Here is a 22912-nt window from a genome sequence, read left to right as displayed (position 1 = left end):
GTTGTGACCTATGGAGAAGTGGAACTCGACAAGATAGTGCACTCCACCCACCTCGGTTGTAACATATAATTGGGGGCTCTGTGCAGGATAACCCAAAGCCAACAAGGTGCAATTGTAAGTGGGGTAATAATAATTGAAAATAGGAAGAGTAAAAAAAACAGGTTTCTTGTGCATTATAGTGAAGTTTACATTACTGGAATGGATTTGTTAGTTGTTACGACCTTTCTGGAGAAGGAGGATTTATCCTTGAATGATTTGAGAAATGTATCCAAGGTTAAGCTAATAACATCAACAGCAAAATTGGGATTAGAGTTAAAACCAGGAGCTAAGAAAGCAGACAAAATTGAAGTAATAGCACAGCATTTGCAGTTGGAAGAAGAAGGCAATCAGATGGTAGTTCAGTAGAATTAGCTAGGAGAAGTTACAGATGAAGCAGCAGTTTGAACTTGAAAAGGAAAATGAAAGAGAATTGGAAACAAAAAACTTGAGCTTGAACTGGAAAGGGAATTGACAATGAAGAAACCTGAACTTGAAAGAGAGGAAAGGGTAAAAGAGAAAGCACTTCAAGGAGAAAGAAAAAGAGAAGGAAAGAAATTTGAATTTAAAAAAGCTGGAACTAAGGCAACAGGGAAAATTCTGTTGAGGAAAGATCTGACTCAAGTCCAGGACCTAGTGGAGAGCTGTTTAAATTTGTACAAACCCTTCTGAAGTTTGAGGAAAGGGACGTAGAGGCATTTTTTATTTCTTTTGAAAAGATAGCCAAACCGATGAAATGGCCAAAGGAAAGCTGGACACTGCTTATGCATAGTCAGAGCTCCTGAAGTTTATGCCATGCTTTCTGAGGAGGCTTCTGCAGATTATGAGATGACAAAAAAGGCTATTCTTGCTGCTTTTGAGTTGGTCCCTGAAGCTTACCGGCAGAAATTCCAGAACCTCCGGTCACAGCCTGGACAGACTTATATAGAATTTGAGAGGGTTTAAGTAAATTAATTTTGATCATTGTATACAGGCACTAAAGATAGAGTTTATGTATGAGAACATTAGGGAACTAATTCTCCTGGAAGAATTTAAAAATTCACTCACTCTTTTAGTAAGAACCCCTGCAGAGAACCAGAAGGTGTCAACAGCCAGACAGGCAGCTGAGATCAATGATTATGAGCTTGTTTACAAGCCCAAACCCTTTATCAGTCACCCCTACAAACCCGAGAAGGATAGAAGGTGGGAGGGTGAAAGGAAGGCAAGTAGCCAGAAACAAAAAAGGACAGCTGGGAATGCCCTGGGATCTCCTCCTCAGGAAGGAAGATGCTGAGGGTGGAAGTGAGGTCCAAAAGCCTAAGTGTTACCATTGCCTGAAGGTGGGACATCTTTGTGCAGAATGCTGGAAGTTATGGGGTAAACCCATGGGACTGATGAGGGTACACAAGGCCAATACAGAGAAAAGGGCCCTGACCAAGAGTACGACAGATCAAGCTGTAGCTCTGACTGCTGTAAGCCCAAGTACAAAATCTACTGTGAGTATGGAGGACATGAGCAAGATACCTGAAAGTTATAGGGAATTTTTGTCCAAAGGAAAAGTAACTCCTTATCCTTCAGGTGAGGCAGCTAAACCTATATTCATACTTCGGGATACTTTTCCACCAGAGAGTGCACTGAATGCCAAGGTTTTAGTGAATGGTTTTGGCAGTGAGTATGTATCTGTACCTTTGTATCAGGTGCACCTAGAGTGTGATCTAATGTCACGAACGGTAACTGTTAAATGTTGCTTGATGTCCTCACAGAATGTTGCTTGAAGTCATCACAGCCATCCGATGTGAAAAAAAGGTTCCTCCACAGTAGAACAGTCCGTAGTCTAACCCCAGCAGTAGGTGATGCTTGCCTTCTCCAGCGAATTTCAACAATTTATGACTTGCAAGCACTTTCAATAGAATCAATCTGACTTTAGAGTTTTTGAGGGATAAAAGATTGTCACAGTCTAACTCCCTTCCTTCAGTTCAATTTACCAGAGATCTCTGCTTTCACTTGACTTTTTAGAATTTTGAGAGATAATAATAAAACAGACTCAAATCCTATTCCTTCAGTTTAAATGTTTGAGAGCTCTTTTACCATGTGCTGTCACCACAGCTACCTGTCTGTGTCTGTGTTCTATTAGAACAAACTTCAACTAAAAAGCCAGTTCAAAATTGAATTGTAACAAATGTATTGCTTAATACTCACTCCCAGTGACTGTATCTATGGTAACGAGAATGCACCCTTTGAATCGTAGTCTCCAAATGGCTGTTTCTAAGGCAACAAAAATGCACCTTCCTATAATTCCTGAGGCTTGCTGGATCTTAAAGCAATACTGATCCTCTGCAAGCCTTAAGCGCAAACCGCATATTCCCAGAGCAAAAAACTACGGGACCATGACATAGTGCGTAGTGATATAGGTCAATAATTTACCAACTGCTGAATTAAGACAGATGGGCTATAATTACCTGACTTATCCTTGTCTCCTTTTTTTTTGAGGGGTGCATTATTTGCCACCCTCCAGTTCGCTGGCACAATTTACTTTCTAAGGCTTGTGAAATTTATAGTCAGAGGCTTCCCTCAGCATCCTTGAGTGGAAACTATCAGGCCCTTGTGATTTGTTGATATTAAATTTATTTAGTTTTTTTTTTATTGCAGATTTACAAAGCAGAAGTGCTAAACAGGCTGATGATGCACTAGTGCACAGTGACCTTCCAGTATGGATCAAAAAGCCACAAAAAAAACTATTCTTCCCTCCTACATCCATCGGTGCCTTTTCGCATTGCTGGTACTGATCACACTGCTGTTGTTGATTCAGAATTTGTGTAATATAAAGGTGTGTAGAGTGGAATAACCAACATGTTTAGAGTAAGCCAATGATATTCACCAAAGTTCAAAGCAGCAGCATTTAAAAATGTGATGGTTTGTGGCTGGTGGACCACATATTGTAAATTGAATTTTTTGTTGTTGAACCTTTAAACAAGGACTGAGTTTTCTCCCAGTTTGGGTCCTGCTGGTTTATCTATTCCCACTATATGGTGAACACTGTTCCAGACCTCTGCCCGTACTCTCTTTGGTCAGCTGCTAGAAGGTGTACAACAGTAGTCTGCTGAGGACAATTTGTCCTTTATCTCTCCTGTCTTTCCCCATCACCCCTCTGCATATGGACATTGTAGCTTCAGCTGCACCCACTGCAGAGTCACATTGGGATCTGAGCAGAGTAGGGGTATGGACTTTATATCTTCCTACTGAGTGCTGAAGCATCAATAAGAAGTTTCAGTTCATTGTCCCTGATGTTCTTTAGTGCTGCGCTTAAATAACAAGTGAGAGTGACCTAATTTTAATGGTGTAACTTTATTCAATTTTAAATCTTTTAAATTGTCAGTGCTGTTTCTGACTTCCTCATTAGTAATATGCAAACAACAAGGCAGATGGATCTTAAAGAGGAAGTCAGAAACAACACTGACATTTTAAAAGGTTTAAAATTGAATAAAGTTACACCATTAAAATTAAAGATATGAAATTGAGCCAATTGGTTGAACATAAAAACATAAGAAATAGGAGCAAGATTACGGCTCCCGAGCATACTCCGCCATTCAATAAGATCATGGTTGATCTGATCTTGGGCTCAACTCACTTTCCTGCCTGTTCCCCATAACCCTTGACTTCTCAATAGTTCAAGAATCACAAATCTTCAGTATGCTTATATGTCTTCAGTTTACGGCATAATTAAACTGTTGTCCATAGAATCATATGGAATCATAGAAAGGTGATAACCTGTCATCTCCATGCTGGCTCTCTTCAAGAGCAACTCACCTAGTCCCACTCCCCTACCGTATCCCCGTAGCCCTGCAATTTTTTTTCTCCTCAGATAATTATCCAGTTCTCTTTTGAAGGCTTCGATTGAATCTGCCTCCACCACATTGTCAGGCAGTGCATTCCGGATCCTAACCATTCACTGTGTAAAAAAGGTTTTCCTCATGTGTCGCTTTGCTTCTTTTGCCAATTACCTTAAATCCTTTGGCCAATGGGAACAGTTTCTGCCTGTCTACTCTGCAAGGACCCCTCATGCTTTTGAACACTTCTATTAGATCTCTTAATCTTCTCTTCTCCAAAAAGAACAGACCCAGCTTCTCCAACCAATCCATATAACTGAACTTCCTCATCCCTGGAACCATTATCATGAATATGTTCTGCACCCTCTCTAATGCCTTAACGTCCTTCTAAAGGTATGGTGGTAGGGGATAAGATAGTGAGGGAGATTAACACTGCTCTGTGCAGCTGAGAGACTGAGTCCAGAAGGCTGTGTTGCCTATCCGGTGTCCGAGTTCAGGATACCTACTCAGGGCTGGACAGGAACTCGGAGTGGGAGGGGGAGGATCCAGTTGTCGTGGTCCATGTAGGTACCAACGACCTAGGTAGGACTAGGAAAGAGGTTCTGCTTAGATGGTATGAGGAGCTCGGCACCAAATAGAAGAGCAGAACCTCAAAGGTAACAACCTTTGGATTATTACCTGAGTTACGTGCCAATTGGCAGAAGCCACATAAGATTAGTGAAATAAATCCGTGGCTCAAAGACTGGTGTAGTAGACAGTGGGTTTCGGTTTGTCAGGCACTGGCACCAGTACTGGGCAAAGTGGGGGCTGTACTGTTGGGACAGACTGCACCTTATCCATGCTGGGACCAGTGTTCTAGCAAACCGTATAACTAGGGAAGTAGAGAGGGCTTTAAACTAAACAAGGTGGGGGTGAGGGATCAAGCTTGGTTAGCTGTAGCAAGTCAAGGGGTAGAGTCAAAGAGGAGAGCAGAATAGTAACATGGGAAATGAAGGTCAGATAATGGCAGTAAGGGACAGAGAGTAAAAACATAAGATGTTACAAAGATAACAAAAAGACAAAACTAAAGGCTCTGTATCTGAATGCACGCAGCATTCACAACAAAGTAGACGAACTGAGGGCGCACATTGAAGTAAATAAATATGATCTGATAGCCATTAAGGAGACCTGGCTGCAAGATGACAAGGATTGGGTCCTGAATATTGAGGGGTATATGACATTCAAGAAGAATAGGAAGCGAGGTAAAGGTGGAGGGGTAGCACTCTTAATATAGGATTGTATTAGTGCAAAAGTTAGAGATGATCTTGGTTCAGGAAATCAGGATGTAAAAACAGTTTGGGTGGAGATGAGGAATAATAAGAGAAAGAAGTCACTAGGGGCATTGGTCTACAGGCCCCCAAAAAGTAATCAAATTGTAAGACAAAGTATACAAGAAGAAATATTGGGTCCTTGTGATAAAGGGATGGCAATAATCTAAACATATAAACTGCAAAAATCAGATTGGCAATAGTAGCCTGGAAGAGGAGTTCATAGAATGCTTTTGAGATAGTTTCTTAGAGCAGCACATTCTGGAACCAACCAGAGAGCAGGTTAGATTATCTTGGTATTGTGTAATGTGACAGGATTAATTAATGATCTTAGAGTAAAGGCACCTCCACCTAGCAGTGACCACAATATGATTGAATTTTACATCCAGTTTGAAAGAGAGAAGAGTGGGTCGAAGACTAGTATTTTAAACTTGAATCAGGGCAACTATGTGGGCATGAAAGCTGAGCTAGCTGAAGTGAATTGGGTTACTAGGCTTGGAGATGGATCAATAGAGAAGCAGTGGCAGACAGTAAGAGGATATTTCGGAATCCTCAGAATAAGTATATTTCTATTATAAAGAAAAATTCTAAGGGGAGGACCCACCATCCGTGGTTAACTAAAGAAGTTAAGGAAAGCATTAAACTTAAGGAAAAAGCAAATAATTGTGCAAAGATGATTGGCAGTTCAGATGATTGGTCAGAATATAAAGAACAGCAGAGAATGACTAAAAGGTTAATCAGGAGGAATAAATTAGAGTATGAGAGGAAGCTAGCTAGAAATGTAAAAATGGATTGCAAGAGTTTCTACGGGTATTTAAAAAAGAAGAGTAAGTAAAGTGAGTGTTGGTCATCTAGACAGTGAGAATGGGGAGCGAATAGTGATAATGGTGGATGAAATGAACAAATATTTTGCTCCTGTCTTCACTATCAAGAATACATAAAACATTCTGGGAACAGCTATAATTCATGAGGTGGAAGGAAGAGAGGAACTTGGTGAAATTACACTCACCAGAGAAGTGGTACTGAGCAAACTGATGGAGTTGCGGGCTGACAAGTCCCGGGTCTTGATGGCCTTCATCCTCGGGTCTTAAAAGAGGTGGCTAATGAGGTAGTAGATGCGTTGGTGTTAATTTTTCAAAATTCACGAGGTTCTGGAAAGGTTCGATCAGACTAGAAAGTAGCTAATATAACCCCTCTATTCAAGAAGGAGGGGAGGCAGAAAACAGGTAACTATAGGCCAGTTAGCTTGACGTCTGTCGTGGAGAAGGTGTTAGAAATGATCATTAAGGAGGTTGTAGCTGAACATTTAGAAAAACTCAAGGTAATTTGGAATAGTCAGCATGGTTTTGTGAAAGGAAAATCATGTTTAACTAATTTGTTGGGGTTTTTGAAGGAGTGACATGTGCTGTAGATAAAGGGGAGACTGTTGACGTACTGTACTTTGATTTCCAGAAGGCATTTGACAAGGTGCCACACAAAAGGTTATTGCACAAAGTAGGAGCTCATAGCGTAGGGTATAACATATTGGCATGGATGGAAGAATGGCCGACTGGCAGAAAACAGAGAGTATGCATAAACGCGTCCTTTTCTGATTGGCAGGATGTGATCAGTGGTGTCCTGCAAAGGTCTATGCTGGGGCCTCAACTTTTTACAATTTATATCAATGACTTAAATGAGGGGAGCGATGGCATGGTAGCTAAATTTGCAGATGACACAAAGATAGGTAGGAAAGTCTGTTGTGAAGAAGAGTTTGCAGCCTGATATAGATAGGTTGTGTGACTGGGCAACAATCTGGCAGATGGAGTATAATGTGGGAAAATGTAAAGTTGTTCACGTTGGCAGCAAGAATAAAAATGCAGAGTAGTACTTAACCAGAGAACGACTGCAAAATTTCGAGGTGCAGAGTGATCTCGGTGTTCTTGTGCAGGAGTCATAAAAGGTTAGTATCCAGGTACAGTAAGTAATAAAGAAGGCTAATGGAATGCTATCCTTTATTACGAGAGGAATTGAAAATAAAAGAAAGGATGTTATGCTTCAGTTATATAGGGCATTGGTGAGACCACATCTTGAATATTGTGTGCAGTTTTGGTCTCCTTATTTAAGGAAGGATGTGAATGCGTTGAAGGTGGTTCAGAGGAGGTTTACTAGATTGATACCTGGAATGAGTGGGTTGTCTTATGAAGAAAGGTTGGACAGAATGGGCTTGTTTTCACTGGAGTTTAGAAGAGTGAGAGGAGACTTGATTGAAGTTTATAAGATCCTGAACGGTCTTAACAAAGTGGATGTGGCGAGGATGTTTCCTCTTGTGGGTGAGTCCTGAACTATGGGACACTGTTTTAAAATTAGGGGACACCCTTTTAGGACAGAGATGAGGAGAATTTTTTTCTCTCAGAGAGTTGTGCGATTTTGGAACTCTCTGCCTCAGAAGGTGGTGGAGGCAGGAACATTGACTATTTTTAACGCAGAGGTAGATAGATTCTTGTTAGGCAAGGGAATCAAAGGTTATCTGGGGTAGATGGGAGTGTGGAATTCGAGACACAAGCAGATCAGCCATGATCTTATTGAATGGCAGAGCAGGCTCGATGGGCCAAATCGCCTACTTCTGCTCCTAATTTCTATGTTTATACGTTCGTACACCCAGAACTGGACACAATACTCCAGGCTGAACCAGTGTTCTATATGGGTTTATCATAACTTTCTTGCTTTTGTACTCTATGTCCCTATTTATAAAGCCCACGACCCCATCTGCTATATTAACTGCTTTCTCAAACTGCCTTGCAACCGTCAATGATTTGTGCACATATACCCCCAGGTCCCTTTGCTGCTGCATCCTCTTTAGAATTGTACCCTTTAATTTATATTGCTTTTCCTCATTCTTGCTATGAAAATGAATCACTTCACACTTTTCTGTATTAAATTTCATCTGCCACTTGTCTGCCCATTCCACCAGCCTATGTCCTCTTGAAGTTTATCACTATCCTCCTCACAGTTCATAATACTTCCAAGTTTTGTGTTATCCACAAATTTTGCACACCTTTCACACCCATGTCTAGGTCATTAATAATTATCAAGGAAAGCAGGGGTCCCCTGGGGTAGCCCATTATATACCATCCTCCAGTTGAAAAACAACCATTCACAACTACTCTCTGTTCCCTATTACTTAGCCAATTTTGTATCAAAGCTGGTACTGTCCCTTTTATTCCATAGGCTCTAACTTTGCTGACCAAGCCTGTTATGTGGCAGTTTATCAAATGCCTTGAGGAAATTCATGTAAAACACATCAACCACGTTACCCTTATCAATCCTCTCTGTTGCATCAAAAAACTCAAGTAAGACAGTTATACACAATTTTCCCTTAACGAGTCCATGCTGGCTTTACTTAATAAATCCACATTTGTCCAAGTGACTATTAATTTGGTCCCGAATTATTGGCCAGAATTTATCTTTGGGCGGGAGGCCCAGCCCACCGGCATAAAAGCCGGTGGCGAGTCTACCTCCTCCAGGCCTGGGGAGCCAGACCAGGATTTTTTGATCCCCAGGCCTTTAATTGGCCTTGGATGGGACTTTCACCTCCTTGAGGCAGGAAGCCCCTCTGAGTTCCACCATCACCGCCAGGAGCGGTGGCCACTGCTGGGACTACACCAAGCCATCGCAAGCAAGAAGGCCGGGCCCAGAACTAAGGTAAGTTCTTAGGGCCTCACTGGGGATAATCAGTCGAGCCCTGGTGAGGCAGGGGGTGTCAGTTGGGGGTGCGGGGCGAGTGTTGTACATTGTGGGCAGTTGGGGCTTCGGGGCGGCCCTCCGTGGGGCACAGGGTGCCTGATCAGGAGGGCCCTCAAGTAGCCTGCAGGCAGCTTTCTGAGTCTACAGCCATTCGGCCGCCAAGGCTAAAATACCAGCGGTGGTGGGCTGAGACCCTAAAGTGCCAGTTAACTTGCCACTTATGTGCCATGATTGGCCTTGAGCAGGCAGGCCGTTTCTCACTGCCACTGCCCCATGTAAAATTGCAGCATGGCTGGGAGGAGGTCAGGATTGGCCTCCCCCCCAGCCCCCCACCTTCCACTCAATTTTACACACCCCACCTCCCCCCGCCAGCAACCCCCCACCCCCACCCCCCGGCACCAGCCTGCTCGATTGGGGGGTGTAAGATTCCTGCCATTGTTTCTAAAAAGCTTTCCTATCACTGAAGTTGAACTAACCGGTCTGTAGTTGCTGGGCTTATCTTTACACCCTTTTTTGAACAGGTTGTAGCATTTGCAATTCTCCAGTCCACTGTCACCACACCTGTATTTAATGGGGTTTGGAAGATTATGATCAGTGCCTTCACAATTTCTACCCTCACTTCCCTAATTATCCTTGGATGCATCTCATTCTGTCCTGGTGACTTATCAACTTGAAGTATAGCCAGTCTATCTAATATCTCCTCTTTATCAATTTTTCAATTTTAAGCCCATCCACAGTATCAACTACCTCCTCTTTCACCATAACTTGTTACTCACTGATAACAAAGGTCTTGGTGCCTGTTGAACTGAGAATGATTCAAATTGTCAAAGATGCTCATCTAACAAGAACTGAAAGAATTAAAGCTCTCAAGGATATAAATTGAATTATGAAAACTAATCCTCGGTTCTATAGGCGGTCAATGCTTTCCAGTAATTTGACCAAGAATTTATCATTATTTAGCCTTGACAGTGAGTGTTAGTGCGTCACCTGACCTGTAGGAGGGCATCATAGTGAAACCCAGTACAAACGCAAAATACTGTGAATGCTGGAAATCTGACATAAAACAGAAAATGCTGGAAATCCTGAGCACACCTGGCAGCATGTATCGAGAGAGAGAAACTAGAGAAAACATTTCAGGTCAGAACTTCTATCAGAACTAGAAAAAGTTGGAGATGTAACAGGTTTTAAGCAAATTCAGAGGCAATGAATAGGAGGGAAGGGGAGGAAATAACAAAAGGAAAGGTTTATGGTCAAATGGAAGGCAGGAGAGATTAAATGACAAAAGTGATGATTGTATAAGCCAAAAAGGGATGGCAGTGGGACAAGTAAAGAGACAAAAGATGGGCTAGATTTTGCCAATTCCCCAATGCGGACTTCGTGGCTGGGGTGGTTGGAAGATGGGTCCGGCAGAGGCCTGCCACAGAGGCTGATGCCTAGAGGGTGGGCCTGATCCTCCCAGGGGCGTTGAGTCTCCGTGGCGGTCCCTGCCACTGGGTGACAAGAACAGCATTTCAATATGTAAATTAATGAGATGAATAAATTTATATCAACTTACCTGAGATCGTCCGGACCCGCCACAATCCTCAATGCGGCAGCTGGCATTCCTGTAGCTTCAATTCCATGTCTGGGGAAAGCCGGCATGACACTGGTGGGGAGGGAGGAGGAATTAAGATTTTCAGTGTGGTGGAGTAGAGGGGGTGGGGGGAGGAACGGGGTCAAATAAACATCGGGAGTGTGGGCATGGTGGGAAGGGGTGAACTTCCAACTTTGTACAGTCTGGGCGGGGGAGGTATGAAGTTAGAGGAAAGTGTTTTGGGGGGAAAGGACATATATCTAATCTAATTTTTATTGCTGGGGTTGGAAAGGGACGTTACAATTTTATTTTGCACATTTTTGGGGGAATACTTCTTTAAAAATTCAAATTTGCCAGCAGCGCTGGCTGCCCTTTAAAAAGGGAACCAGCGCCAGCACACAGGCAGCTGAAGCCATTGCCGGTGACAAACAGCCTGACCCCTCAACAGGAGAGGAGGGGGGGAGGCAGGCCGCCCCGGCTATGTAAATGAGCCACTGTGCAGGAAATCGCAGTGGCTCTTCGCCATGCGGCCCACACGTGTGGGACGTCTTTTTTTGAGTTTGTCGCCGTGAGTGGTGACGGGTTCTTATAATCCAGCCCAATGTATCTACAGGAGGTGCAAATAGGAAAAACAGAATTATTACCAGTAAGGAGGGATAATATCTGAGAAGGTTTCTCAAATGAGGCTATATGGGTAGAACTTAAAAGCCAAAAAGGGGGCAATCACTTGGCTGGGAGTGTACTACAGGCCTCCAAACAGTCAGGGAGAGATAGAGGAGCAGATATGTAGGCAAATCTCAGAGACGTGTAAAAATAATAGGGTAATAATAGTAGGGGATTTCAACTTCCCCAATATCAACTGGGATAGTCTTAGTGCAAAAGGCTTAAAGGGGGTAGAATTCTTAAAATGCATACAGGAGAGCTTTTTGAGCCAGTACGTAGAAAGTCCTGCAAGACAAGGGGCAGTACTGGACCTAATCCGAGGGAATGAAGCCGGACAAGTGGTAGAAGTGTCAGTGGGGGTGCATTTCGGGGACAGTGACAATAACTCTGTAAGATTTAAGATAGCTATGGAAAAGGACAAAGATGGACCAGAAATAAAGGTACTGAATTGGGGGAAGGTCGATTTTAATATGATAAAAGCGGATCTGGCCAAAGTGGACTGGGAGAAGCTACTTGTAGGAAAGTCTACATCGGACTAGTGGGAGTCATTTGAAGAGGAAATAGTGAGAGTTCAGAGCTAGCATGTACCCGTTAAGGTTGAGGGTAGGACCAACAAGTCCAGAGAACCCAGGATGTCAAGGGATATAGAGAATTGGATAAGGAAAAAAAAGGAGGCTTATGGCAGATTCAGAGCGCTGAAAACAGCGGAGGCACTAGAGGGGCATAGAAAGTGTAAGGGGGGTACTTAAAGAAGTAATCAGGAGAGCGAAGAGGGGACATGAATAAACACTGGCAGGCAAGATAAAGGAAAATCCTAAGGCGTTTTAGAAGTATATTAAGGGCAAGAGGATAACCAGGGAAAGAGAAGGGCCCAATTAGGGACCAAAGTGGCAATCTGTGTGTGGAGCCAGAGGACGTAGGTGAGGTTTTAACTGATTACCTTTTATCTGTGTTCATGGAGAAGGACAATGTAGGGGCAGAGATCAGGGAGGGTGATATACTTGAACATATTAGCTTTGAAAGGGAGGAAGTATTAGCTGTTTTAGCGGGCTTAAAAGTGGATAAATCCCCAGGCCCGGATGAAATATATCCCAGATAGTTATGTGAGGCAAGGAAGGAGACAGCAGGGGCTCTGACACAAATTTTCAAATCCTCTCTGGCCACAGGAGAGGGTCCAGAGGATTGGAGGACAGCAAATTTGGTACCATTATTCAACAAGGGTAGCAGGGATAAACCAGGTAATTACAGGCCAGTGAGTCCAACATCAGTGGTTGGGAAACTATTGGAAAAGATTCTGAGGGACAGGATTAATCTCCACTTGGAGAGGCAGGATGAATCCAAGATAGTCAACATAGTTTTGTCAAAGGGAGATTGTGGATAACTAACTTGATTGAATTTTTCGAGGAGGTGACTAGATGTGTAGACGAGGGTAAAACATTTGATGTGGTCTACATGGACTTCAGTAAGGCTTTTGATAAGGTCCCGCATGGGAGATTGGTTGAGAATGTAAGAGCACATGGGATCCAGGGCAATTTGGCAAATTGGATCTAAGATTGGCTTAGTGGCAGGAGGCAGAGGGTAATGCTTGAGGGTTGTTTTTGCAAGTGGAAGCCTGTGACCAGTGGTGTACCACAGGGATCGGTGCTGGGACCCTTGCTGTCTGGAGTGTACATTAATGATTTAGATGTGAATATAGGAGGTATGATCAGTAAGTTTACGGATGACACAAAAATTTGTGGTGCCATAAATAGTGAGGAGGAAAGCCTTAGATTACAGAACGATATAGATGGGCTGGTAAGATGGGTGGAGCAGTGGCAAATGGAATTTAATCCTGTGAAGTGTGACGTGATGCATTGGGGAGGACTAACAAGGCTGGGAAATATACAATGGATGGTAGGATCTAGGAAGTACAGAGGGTCAGAGGGACGTTGGTGTACTTATCCATAGATCACTGAAGGCAGCAGCACACCAGATAAGATGGTTAGGAAGGCATATGGGATACATGCCTTTATTTGTCGAGGCATAGAATATAAGAGCAGGGAGGGTATGATGGAGCTGTATAAAATGCTAGTTTGACCACAGCTGGAGTACTGTGTACAGTTCTGGGCACCACACTATAGGAAGGATGTGATTGCACTGGAGAGTGTGCAAAGGTGATTCACCAGGATGTTGCCTGGGCTGGAGCATTTCAGCTATGAAGAGAGACTGGATAGGCTTGGGTTGTTTTCCTTAGAGAAGAGAAGGCTGAAGGGGGACATGACTGAGGTATACAAAATTATGAGGGGCATAGATAGGTTAGATAGGAAGAAACTTTTTCCCTTAGTGGAGGGGTCCATAACCAGGGGGCATAGGTTTAAGGTAAGGGACAGGAAGTTTAGAGGGAATTTGAGAAAAAATCTTTTACCCAGAGGGTGGCTGGAATCTGGAACGCACTGCCTGAAGAGGTGGTCAAGTCAGGAACCCTCACAACATTTAAGAAATATTTATATGAGCACTTGAAATGCCACAGTATACAAGGCTATGGGCCAAGTGCTGGAAAATGGGATTAGAATAGTTAGGTGCTTGATGGCCGGTACGGACACGATGGGCCGAAGGGCCTGTTTCTGTGCTATTTAGCTGTATGACTCTATGACCAACAACTGCTGCCGAAGAATGAAAAAGCACAAAGAAACGCACACAAAAAAATGGAAGCAGTGGTTATGATGCAAAATTATTCAACGATTGGTTGTAAAGTGCCTAATCGAAAGATGAGATTCTGTTCCACAAGCTTATATTGAGGTTCATTGGAACAGTGTAGGAGTCCGAGGACAGAGAGTGCAGAGTGGGAGTGTAGCAGAAAATTAAAATGACAGGCGACAGGAAGCTTAAGATCAATCTTGCGAACCGAAAGGACGTGTTCCACAAAGCGGTCACCCAATCTGCTTTCGGTCTCCCCATTGTAGACAAGACGCAATGGTGAGCCGAAAACGCAGTGAACTAAATTGAAGAAGTACAAGTACATTGCTGCTTCACCTGGAAGAAATGTTTTTGGCACTTGATTGTGAGAAGAGAGGAGATAAAAGAGTAGTTGTTATATCTCCTGTGCTTGCACAGGAAGGTGTCATGGGAAGGGGAGGGAATGGATAAGGTAAAAATTGAGAGTGGGGAGGTACTGGAAACGCTGGCTATGCTTAGGGTGAATAATTTAACTGGTCCGAATGGCTTGCATCCCAGGTGGCTAAAGAAGTGGAGGTGGAGATAAAGGAAGGGCTTGCCATAATCTTCCAATCTTCTCTAGATACAGGGGAGTTTCAGAGGATTGGAGAGTGGCAAAAGTGATACCCTTATTCAAGAAAGGGTGGAAGGACAGTCCTAACAATGACAGACCAGTTAGTTTAACATCAATTGTGGGTAAGGTTTTAGAAACAATAATCAGAGAAAAAAAATCAACAGACACTTGGAGAGATTTGAGTTAATTAAGGAGAGCTAGCACGGATTTGTAAAAGGGTGATCATTCTTGACTAATCTAATTGAATTTTTTGATGAAGTAACTGAGAAGGTGATGAAAGGAATGCAGTGGATGTTGTTTATGTGGATTTTTAAAAAGCGTTTGATGAAGTATCACATAAAAGGCTGGTTGACAAAATGGGACTCATGGAATAGGAGGGTCAGTGTCTAATGGGATAAAAAAAAATGAGCTTCAGGACGGAAAGCAGTGAGTTATAGTAAATGGTTGTTTTTCAGACTAGAGGATGTTCCCCAAGGGTCAGTGCTGGGACTACTGCAAATTTGCTATATATAAATGACTTGGATCTTGGAATGTGAGTAGAATTTTAAAATGTGCCAATGACACCAAACTTGAAGGTATGATCAACAGTGAGGATGATATGAACCACCTGCAACAGGACATAGGCTAGCAGAATGGGCAGATAGGTGGCAGATGAAATTTAATATTGACAAGTGTGAAGTTATGCATTTTGGCAGAAGGAATAGGGAGAGGCAATATATACTTAATAGCATAGTTCGAAAGAGTGTGCAGGGAAAATGGGACCTGAGGGTCATGGAGTTATGAAGTCATTTATGGCACAGAAGGAGGCCAATCTACCGATCCCAATCCCCGTAGCCCTGCAAGTTTACTTCCTTCAAGTGACCATCCAGTTTCCTGTTGAAGTCATTGATTGTCTCCACTTCCACCATCCTTGTGGGCAACGAGTTCCAGGTCATTACCACCTGCAAGGTACCAGAATGGTTCCAGGGATGAGGGTTAGGTTAGAAAAGTTGGGGTTGTTCCTTAGAGCGAAGGAGATTAAGGGGAGATTTAATAGAGGTACACAAGGCATAGATAAGTTCGACAAGGAAAAACTGTTCCAATTAACTGATGGTACAAGAACTAGGAGACACAGAATGAAGGTTTTGGGCAAGAGATGCTGAAGGGATATGAGGAAGAACTTTTCTTACACAGTGGGTCATAATGACCTGGAATGCGTTGCTGTCAAGGGTGATGGAAGCAGAGACAATCAATGATTTCAAAAGGAAATTTGATGGGCACTTGAAGGAAATATACTTGCAGGGCTACAGGGATCAAGTGGGGGTGTCAGACTGACTGGATTGCTCTGTGGAGAGCCAGCATGGACTCGATGGGCTGAACGGCCTCCTTCTGTGTCGTAAATGACTCTATGACTCTGTGAAGCACTAACTACATACTGCCTCATTCAAGTATACAACATACAACCCTTTAACCTTGATGTGGCAATCCCAAACATTCTGTGATCTGAACTAAATTTCTGACCTGTAGGAGGGATATAACAAGTACGGTAATGGAAAAAAGAAATCATTAAAAACCTTGTTCCTTTTCATAGTATGATAAACCTTCAATTTCTGGATCAGAATCCAAATGGAGGAGATATCCAACTTCAAGGATTTATCCTGCAATGAGGCAGAAAGTGGAAACAAGGAAGCTCCCTTGGACACACAGACTGTTGCAATGTGGCTACCAGAATCACAGCTTCACCCCTGAAGAAAGATCAGAGGGAACATTCCTGATGAAAATGATTGAATGGCCAAAACCACCGAACCCTGCTGTGCCCTTCCTGAAAAGCAGCGACCCATCACATGTTCACTTTGTTATTTTAAATTCTGCAAAGACTTTCTATGTTGGAGATCAGTTACAAGTGATGCTGCGAATGAATGATTTTGAAGGCCACCCAAAGCAATATGGTGGTGACTATCTCCAAGCCCGGATCCACACCCCAGCTTTAAAAGCTGGTTCAGCAGGAACAGTTATAGATAACCAAAATGGATTTTACTATATAAATTTTAATTTATCTTGGCCAGGGAAAGTTGAAGTGTCCGTTTCCTTGGTCCATCCCAGTGAAGGGGTCCAAACACTCAAAAGGCTACGTGATGAACGGTCAGACAGAGTGAATTTTCAAAGTACCTTCAAATATGGAGATACCTCAGAGACCACTGTATGTAATCTTTGTTTGCCTCAATCTGATTCCCTCTGTAACTTTACTGATCTCAGGACTGGGGAGCCCTGGTTCTGTTACAAACCACAGAAACTTCCCTGCACTGCTCGTATCAGCCATGCCAGAGGAGGATATGAGAAAGTCCCCTTAATTGGAGAAGAGAGTCGTTATTTCCAAAGGTATTTCACTTAACATTCTTTTATTTACATTTTGTTTTTTTCCATCTTTCATTCTGCTTTAAATTGTAATAAAAACACAAGCTATGGAACCAGACTTCCCAACACTAGAATGTCAATTAAAAACTTGACCATGAAATAACTCTGAGAACAACAGTATTTAAATCCTTTTTAGTGCATTAATTTGGAGCCCATATTAATTTTTTACAAAAATGAGGTGTTTCTTCACAGTGAAGGATGGAAAATTGAATGACAAATTATCAGAGACCACCCTCTGACAGCTCTAAGGATTGTCCCAAGTGCTGTATTGACAGAAGCCATTGGACTGATGCACATCTCAGACTGGGAGTGGTATTTAGTACAGAGAAAAGAGTTAAAAGTCAGGAAAGTAATCAATGGAATATTTTTTTAAAAATCCATCATGGATAGTATTGTGAGGCAAGGTGCCAAAATAAATGTGCATATTAATTGAAGATATGTGATAAGTATTTTTTTTCTTTTTCTGTAACTTTATAACACGAGTGATAACACTTCAGCTCTGTCCAATTAGTTTTTTTTTCTATGTTAAACATTAAGGTTAATTTATGTGCTGTGATATAATTATGGGATGGACAAGAATCTTGAATGTCTGACAATTTTCCTTAGCGTTGTAGGATGATCCCTTTGGTTAATGTCTGAGTTTAGAACAATATTCAAACATGAGGGCATCGGAGCTGAGCCTTTTTGGGCTGAATTTTTCGACACTGCCCACGGTCCTGGCGGTGAGACCAGAGGTTGACGACAGTGCTGTTTGTGCAGGGGCGGGCTGTGAAGCAGGATTACATGGCTGTCAATCAATTAACTGCCGGCAGGCGGAAGAAGCGCCCAATGGGGCACTGGTGGCAGCATAAGGTCACACCGCTGGGAGTGCTGGCACCATCTTTAAAGGGCTGCCAGCACTCTTCTCACTTGTTGCATATACAAAGAAGGCTCAGAGTAACAGCAGTAGAAGGTAGGCCAGTGCAACAATGGCAGAGGTAAGATCCCGGGTGGCGTCATGGTTTAGTGATGCCACCCTGTAGGTTCTCCTCTAGGCTGCTTGGACAAGGCTGGAGGTTCTCTTTCCCCAGGATGGGAGGAGGAGACTTGCCTGGCAGATAAAGGAAGACTGGATAGAGATTGCAGAGGAGGTCAGCAGCCATGGGGTCATCTGAGAACTTGATTGACTAAGCACCCGCTAGAGGGTGTATGACCTGATGAGATCCACCAAGGTCTCACCGCCAGGTCCTCAAAGTCCTCAGGTGAGCAGGGAGGTACAGGTGTGCCTTGAAATGGAGGGGAAGGGGCTGCTGACACATCTGGGAGCTCCTATCAGGCCGCTCCTGTTGTGGACAGCGCTCGTCAGCCCCTCTGTCAGTTACACCAGAACCTCATTCAGCCGCAATGACAGAGGAGACTCCTGCTCTTCTGCATGAGATTCTCAATGTGCCGGGGCCTCCAGGCCTGCCTCCACCTCAGCTGATAGCACAGGAGGAAAACCACATAGGAGCACAGGGAAGAGATTTAACAAAAGCACCTAGCTGCACACAGGATTTTCTGTACTTTTGTTTGGACTCTTGAAGCCTTGAAAATATTTGTACCGCCATTAAAGTTTTGCTGTGGCAGGGCCTGAGTTCTCCTTGCATCTGTTGGTGGTCTGTTTGGACTTCAGGAGCAGCATGGCTCCATAAAAGTGTTTAATGGGTGGGAGCTCACCGTATGAGGTCAAAACATTTCCCCTGGCACAACATCAAGTCTAACTGAGACCAGGTTAATGAATGAGGCGGTACCAGGGCTGCAGAGTGCTGAAGTTTTACTGGATTCCAGGTTCTGTCAGTAACAATCATGTGAACCATTCCTGTATGAGTGTGTTCCCAGAATCCCTTGTGTGTATAGCATGGCACCTTGTCTGTGGTCCCTGGGAGTCTGCACCATATCCTGCACCTAGTCACCATCTTCCTCCAACTCCTCATCGTACTCAACACTATCCTCAGTGTTCAATTGCCGTCCCCTCTCGAACGTCAGGTTGTGTAGGACAAAGCACACTACCATGATACAGGAAAGCCTTGCTGGGGAATATTGTAGGGCTCCACCAGATCTGTCTAGGCATCTGGACCACATCTTCAGAAGCCCTGTGGCCTGCTTGACAGTTTCGCGAGCTGTGCCACGGCAGGTGTTATATCTTTTCTCTGCATCAGTACTAGGGTTCCTCACAAGCGTCAGTAGCCACGTCTTTAATGAGTAAGTAGCCCTTGTCACCCACTATCTATCATTGAAGGTGCGCGGGATGATCTGGAACCTGGGACTGCCTTAGTATATTTCTGCTTCCCGGGAACCGTGCACACACCTGAAGACACCAATTATGGTAGTCACTGTGAGTGAAAGCCCTTCATATTGATAAAGGCTGTAGGCTGGTCAGTGGGAGCCTTGATGGCCACATGCATGTAGTCGATGACACCCAGCACTTGGAGGATTCCAGCAATGGCCCCGAATCTTATAATCCTGCCTGACTGTCCGAATAGGTGCAAAAGCGCACATACTGGCTGGCCCTCTTGAACATGCCACTGGTGACCATCTTGATGCAGCGATGAGCTATAGACTGGGAGATCCCTGGGGGATCCCTGAAATGATCAAGAGGCATAGAAATTCAGAACCATGGTGATCTTCAGTGTCACTGGCACTGGGTGGCCACCACTTCTGATGGGACTCAGCTTGTCCTATAGCATGGCACACAGCTCTGTGATGACCCCCACTGGAGAGGTGCAGTCTTCGGCGACACTGCTGCTCTGACATCTGAAGGTAGCTGAAACACAGTCTGTAGACTCTCTCTGGTGGTTGACTTCTTTTTGCATAGGAGGGTGTTTGCATGTCCCATGTGCCTTTTCCACCCCCGAGGATAGCGATCCTTCTGGTTGCTGCTGCACTGCTGCCGTTGTTGCAGTTCTCTCCCTCACTGCTGCTCCTCCTCACTGGAGGAGCTGAGACTTGAATGAACAAGGCCCATGGTCTGTACATATGCTCAGTGCCCAGGGCCTTCATCCACCCATGTTAGCAGCCCCAGACTTTAACCGCTCATTCAAGATGGCTATTGATGCTAGCAATATGGGAGTTGGAACCGTCTTACTCCAGGAAGATGACTCGGGTATCGAGAGACCAATTGGCTATTTTTCTAAAAATTTGATTAAGCATTAGCAAAAATATTCTACAGTAGAAAAGGAGGCTTTGGGACTTCTGTTTGTCCTTCAATGTTTTGTGGTCTACGTCAGTAACGGACACAGGGAGATATTAATATACACTGTCTTTAATCCACTCACTTTAATCGAGAAATTTAAAGTCAACAACATCAGGCTGTTCAGATGAAATTTACTCCAACAGCCATTTAACATAAAAATTCAGCATATTAGTGGGAAAAATAATGTAATTGCTGACACTCCATCCCGAATTTAACCTGACAAAGTACTACCAGTACGTTGAAGGCCGAGTGACAGTGACCCTGAGGAATGCATGCAAATGAATGCGTGTAGATGTTTGCTATCATGTGTTTTTACTTTTCTTTCCATCTATGGTATAATAAAATGAAACATCAAGGAATTTCATTTTTTCCCTTATTTTCTGGGCAGGTGTCCTGCTCATGCAATACATGCTTACGAGCTATAAATATGAAATTATGAAGTATAAACCCGAAACAAAAACAAATTCAAACATACAACTCTGACAAGAATTAGATCCCCCTCAAGATTTGGAACTCCATTTAAAAATGCATTCAAGGTCACAAGGTACAGGTTCAGAGATCCAGGAATGAAGACACAGGCCAGCTATGCTGTCTGTACAGTGCTGGGATGAGAGTGCTTTAGGTGGACAACAGTGTTATTAATAAAATTCTTCCAGCTACCTGTTGAAACTTCACTTTTCATTAAAAGAAATCTTTGGAAAAAGAAACAATCCTCAAGATTTGGGCATTTCTACTCAAATTTGCTGCCGCCACCCCAGCACAGGGCAGAACAAGAGGGATTTATTAGAAATACCGAGAAAACAAAGTAGACAGTAGCCACAAAAAAAAACACAAAACTCGCAGAAATAAAACAAAATGGAGTTGAGAGGTCGGGTGGCTTTTTTATTTCCTGCCAATACACAAGGAATTGCAAGAACCCTGAGCTAAATTTTCATGTCTGGACAAATCTTGTGAAATCATTACAATGCAAATGACCTTTCTGGACATATCTTTGAGAAATCATTAAAATGCAAATCACCATTCCTGTAGTAATGGCTGCATTTCTCCAACTAATTAAAAAAAAATCGGTTCACTATACTGTTGCAGACTGTTTGACTCCAAACTTGAAAATGGATGTGAAAAGCTCTTTTTTATCAAGATGGTATGTGGATGAGTGATACCCGTACTCTATTGTCTGACAGTGGCCTAATCAACAAAAACTATTATGAGGAAAATGGAAGGAGATGCACTGGTCACATGACAGAAACTAGGTTTCTGTTAAGGGATTTTAATAAGGCATTTTCTTAGCAGACAGGAATGATAAGCAGCTATACAAACGATGAGAAAAGACCGTGCCTAAGACCATCTGCTTTAAGTCACATGTCGGCAGAGACTTGAGTTGGTTCTGAATTCTCCACTTGAGGAACTGTACCACGGCTTCACCGTTGAACCATAACTGGAGTATAACAAGAGAAATCTGTTACTGCAAATGTAAAACAACAGTGAATCCATCCTCCTAAACCTCCAGAGCTTTTCAGTGGACAAAAAAGGATTACAGGCCTGCATCATTTCAAGTCTTCATCCCAGGGGAAAATCAAATGTAACAGAAAACTCACGAAGAGCTAAATGCATGCTACTTTTCTAATTGCAATTTTTTCTTGAGTGTGTATGTATCTGTATGAGTGTGAGAGTGGGTATAGTTGCATACATTTTGGTGTTGAACAATAAACGTTTATCTTTCTTTTAAAACTTAACGAGAAAACCTTTCATTTTTCTGTTCATGACAATTAAAGCACTCAGGAGCTAAACCCCTTTCTAAACACTGTTACAATCAGGTGAGAAGGAGTTGAAGGGCTCTTGTCCATCTCATTGTTTGACTGCAACAGGTTTTATTCCTTTTTAAACAGTGGATATGCTTAACAATTCAGTGAGTGTTTAACTCTTTATGTGCTATGATCATAAAAGAACCAATCAGACAGGGTTTCTTGAGTTTAAACAAGAAAAAGTTTAGTTTATTGTACTTAAAATCAAAACTCGATCTATTTTAATAAAAATAATAAACTAGTCTCCAACTTGGACACACACACAAATAGGTTACAGAGTAATAAAGTCCCGAACAAATAAAAATAATATACAGTCTGTGGGGTCCGATAGTTCAGTTGTCTTCCAGTTGAATTACTGGTCCTGAAGTTTCCAGTTGGTAGAAGTACACTTGCAGCTGGTCTACCTGGTTCAGGGTTTTCTTGGAGATGGTGATGTAAGTGGCTTTCTCCCCTGGCGTCTGTCTGTAGCAATGATCGACTTGGATGTTCCGCTGTCACAGACATGTTTTGAAACTTGCAGTATTACCTGGAGAGAGAGAGAGAGAGAACCAGCCCCACTCGGGCACCGCACTGATTAGCTCTTAAAACTTGTTTGCTGTGTGTAACAGAAACTCCAAGTTTTCACACGGACTGGGGATACTGTCACATGGTTCTCTCAGTGTATTATTTTACACTTTAATGAGATCCAAATTCTAAGAATCCCAAATCTTTCTCAGGTCTTATTGTTTCAATGTTTACCCGCTGAAGGTATGTCTCCACTGTGTGAATGTTCCAAGATGGCTTTGAATGTCTTGCTAATGAGGGTGATACCAGATAATTTACTCAATTGTTCAAGCCATTGTTCTGGCTGCATGCTATTTAGACATGAGTCTCCACTTCGATACTTTGGAATGTGAGATATTTCAATGCAAATTGTGGTTGCCATCTTAGCTGCCAGACTTAAAAGTTGAATGCAGGATTCCAGCTTTCCATTTTAAACATTTAATGTAGGTTTCTAACAGATGAATTAAAGTCATCATTCAGCATCGCATGTTTTTATGACCACATGCTGTCTTCGGTCAGTGGAGAGGTAAAAAGGGGAAGTCATCCCTATCATCTCTCTCCTGTTTGTGACAGAGTCATCATACAA

The 22912-nt window shown here is 43.0% G+C and overlaps 1 protein-coding gene across 4 annotated transcripts in view; it reads left to right on the top strand.

Moving 5' to 3' along the window:
- LOC137374585 (NXPE family member 3-like) overlaps positions 1–22912 on the top strand; it is an 89931-nt gene that overhangs the window by 38951 nt on the left and 28068 nt on the right. For 3 of the 4 annotated variants that reach the window (XM_068040918.1, XM_068040920.1, XM_068040917.1), the window contains exons 2-3: positions 2665–2842; positions 15947–16734. In XM_068040918.1, the coding sequence (XP_067897019.1) occupies positions 2726–2842; positions 15947–16734 (905 nt within the window). In that variant the 5' untranslated portion in view covers positions 2665–2725. The remainder of the gene's footprint in view (positions 1–2664; positions 2843–15946; positions 16735–22912) is intronic. The other variant, XM_068040921.1, reaches the window with a different exon arrangement.

This window comes from Heterodontus francisci, chromosome 10, assembly GCF_036365525.1.
Source record: "Heterodontus francisci isolate sHetFra1 chromosome 10, sHetFra1.hap1, whole genome shotgun sequence".
NCBI lineage: Eukaryota > Metazoa > Chordata > Chondrichthyes > Heterodontiformes > Heterodontidae > Heterodontus > Heterodontus francisci.
The sequence above is the reverse complement of the archived record's forward strand: the minus strand, read 5'-3'. Positions and strand labels throughout refer to the sequence as shown.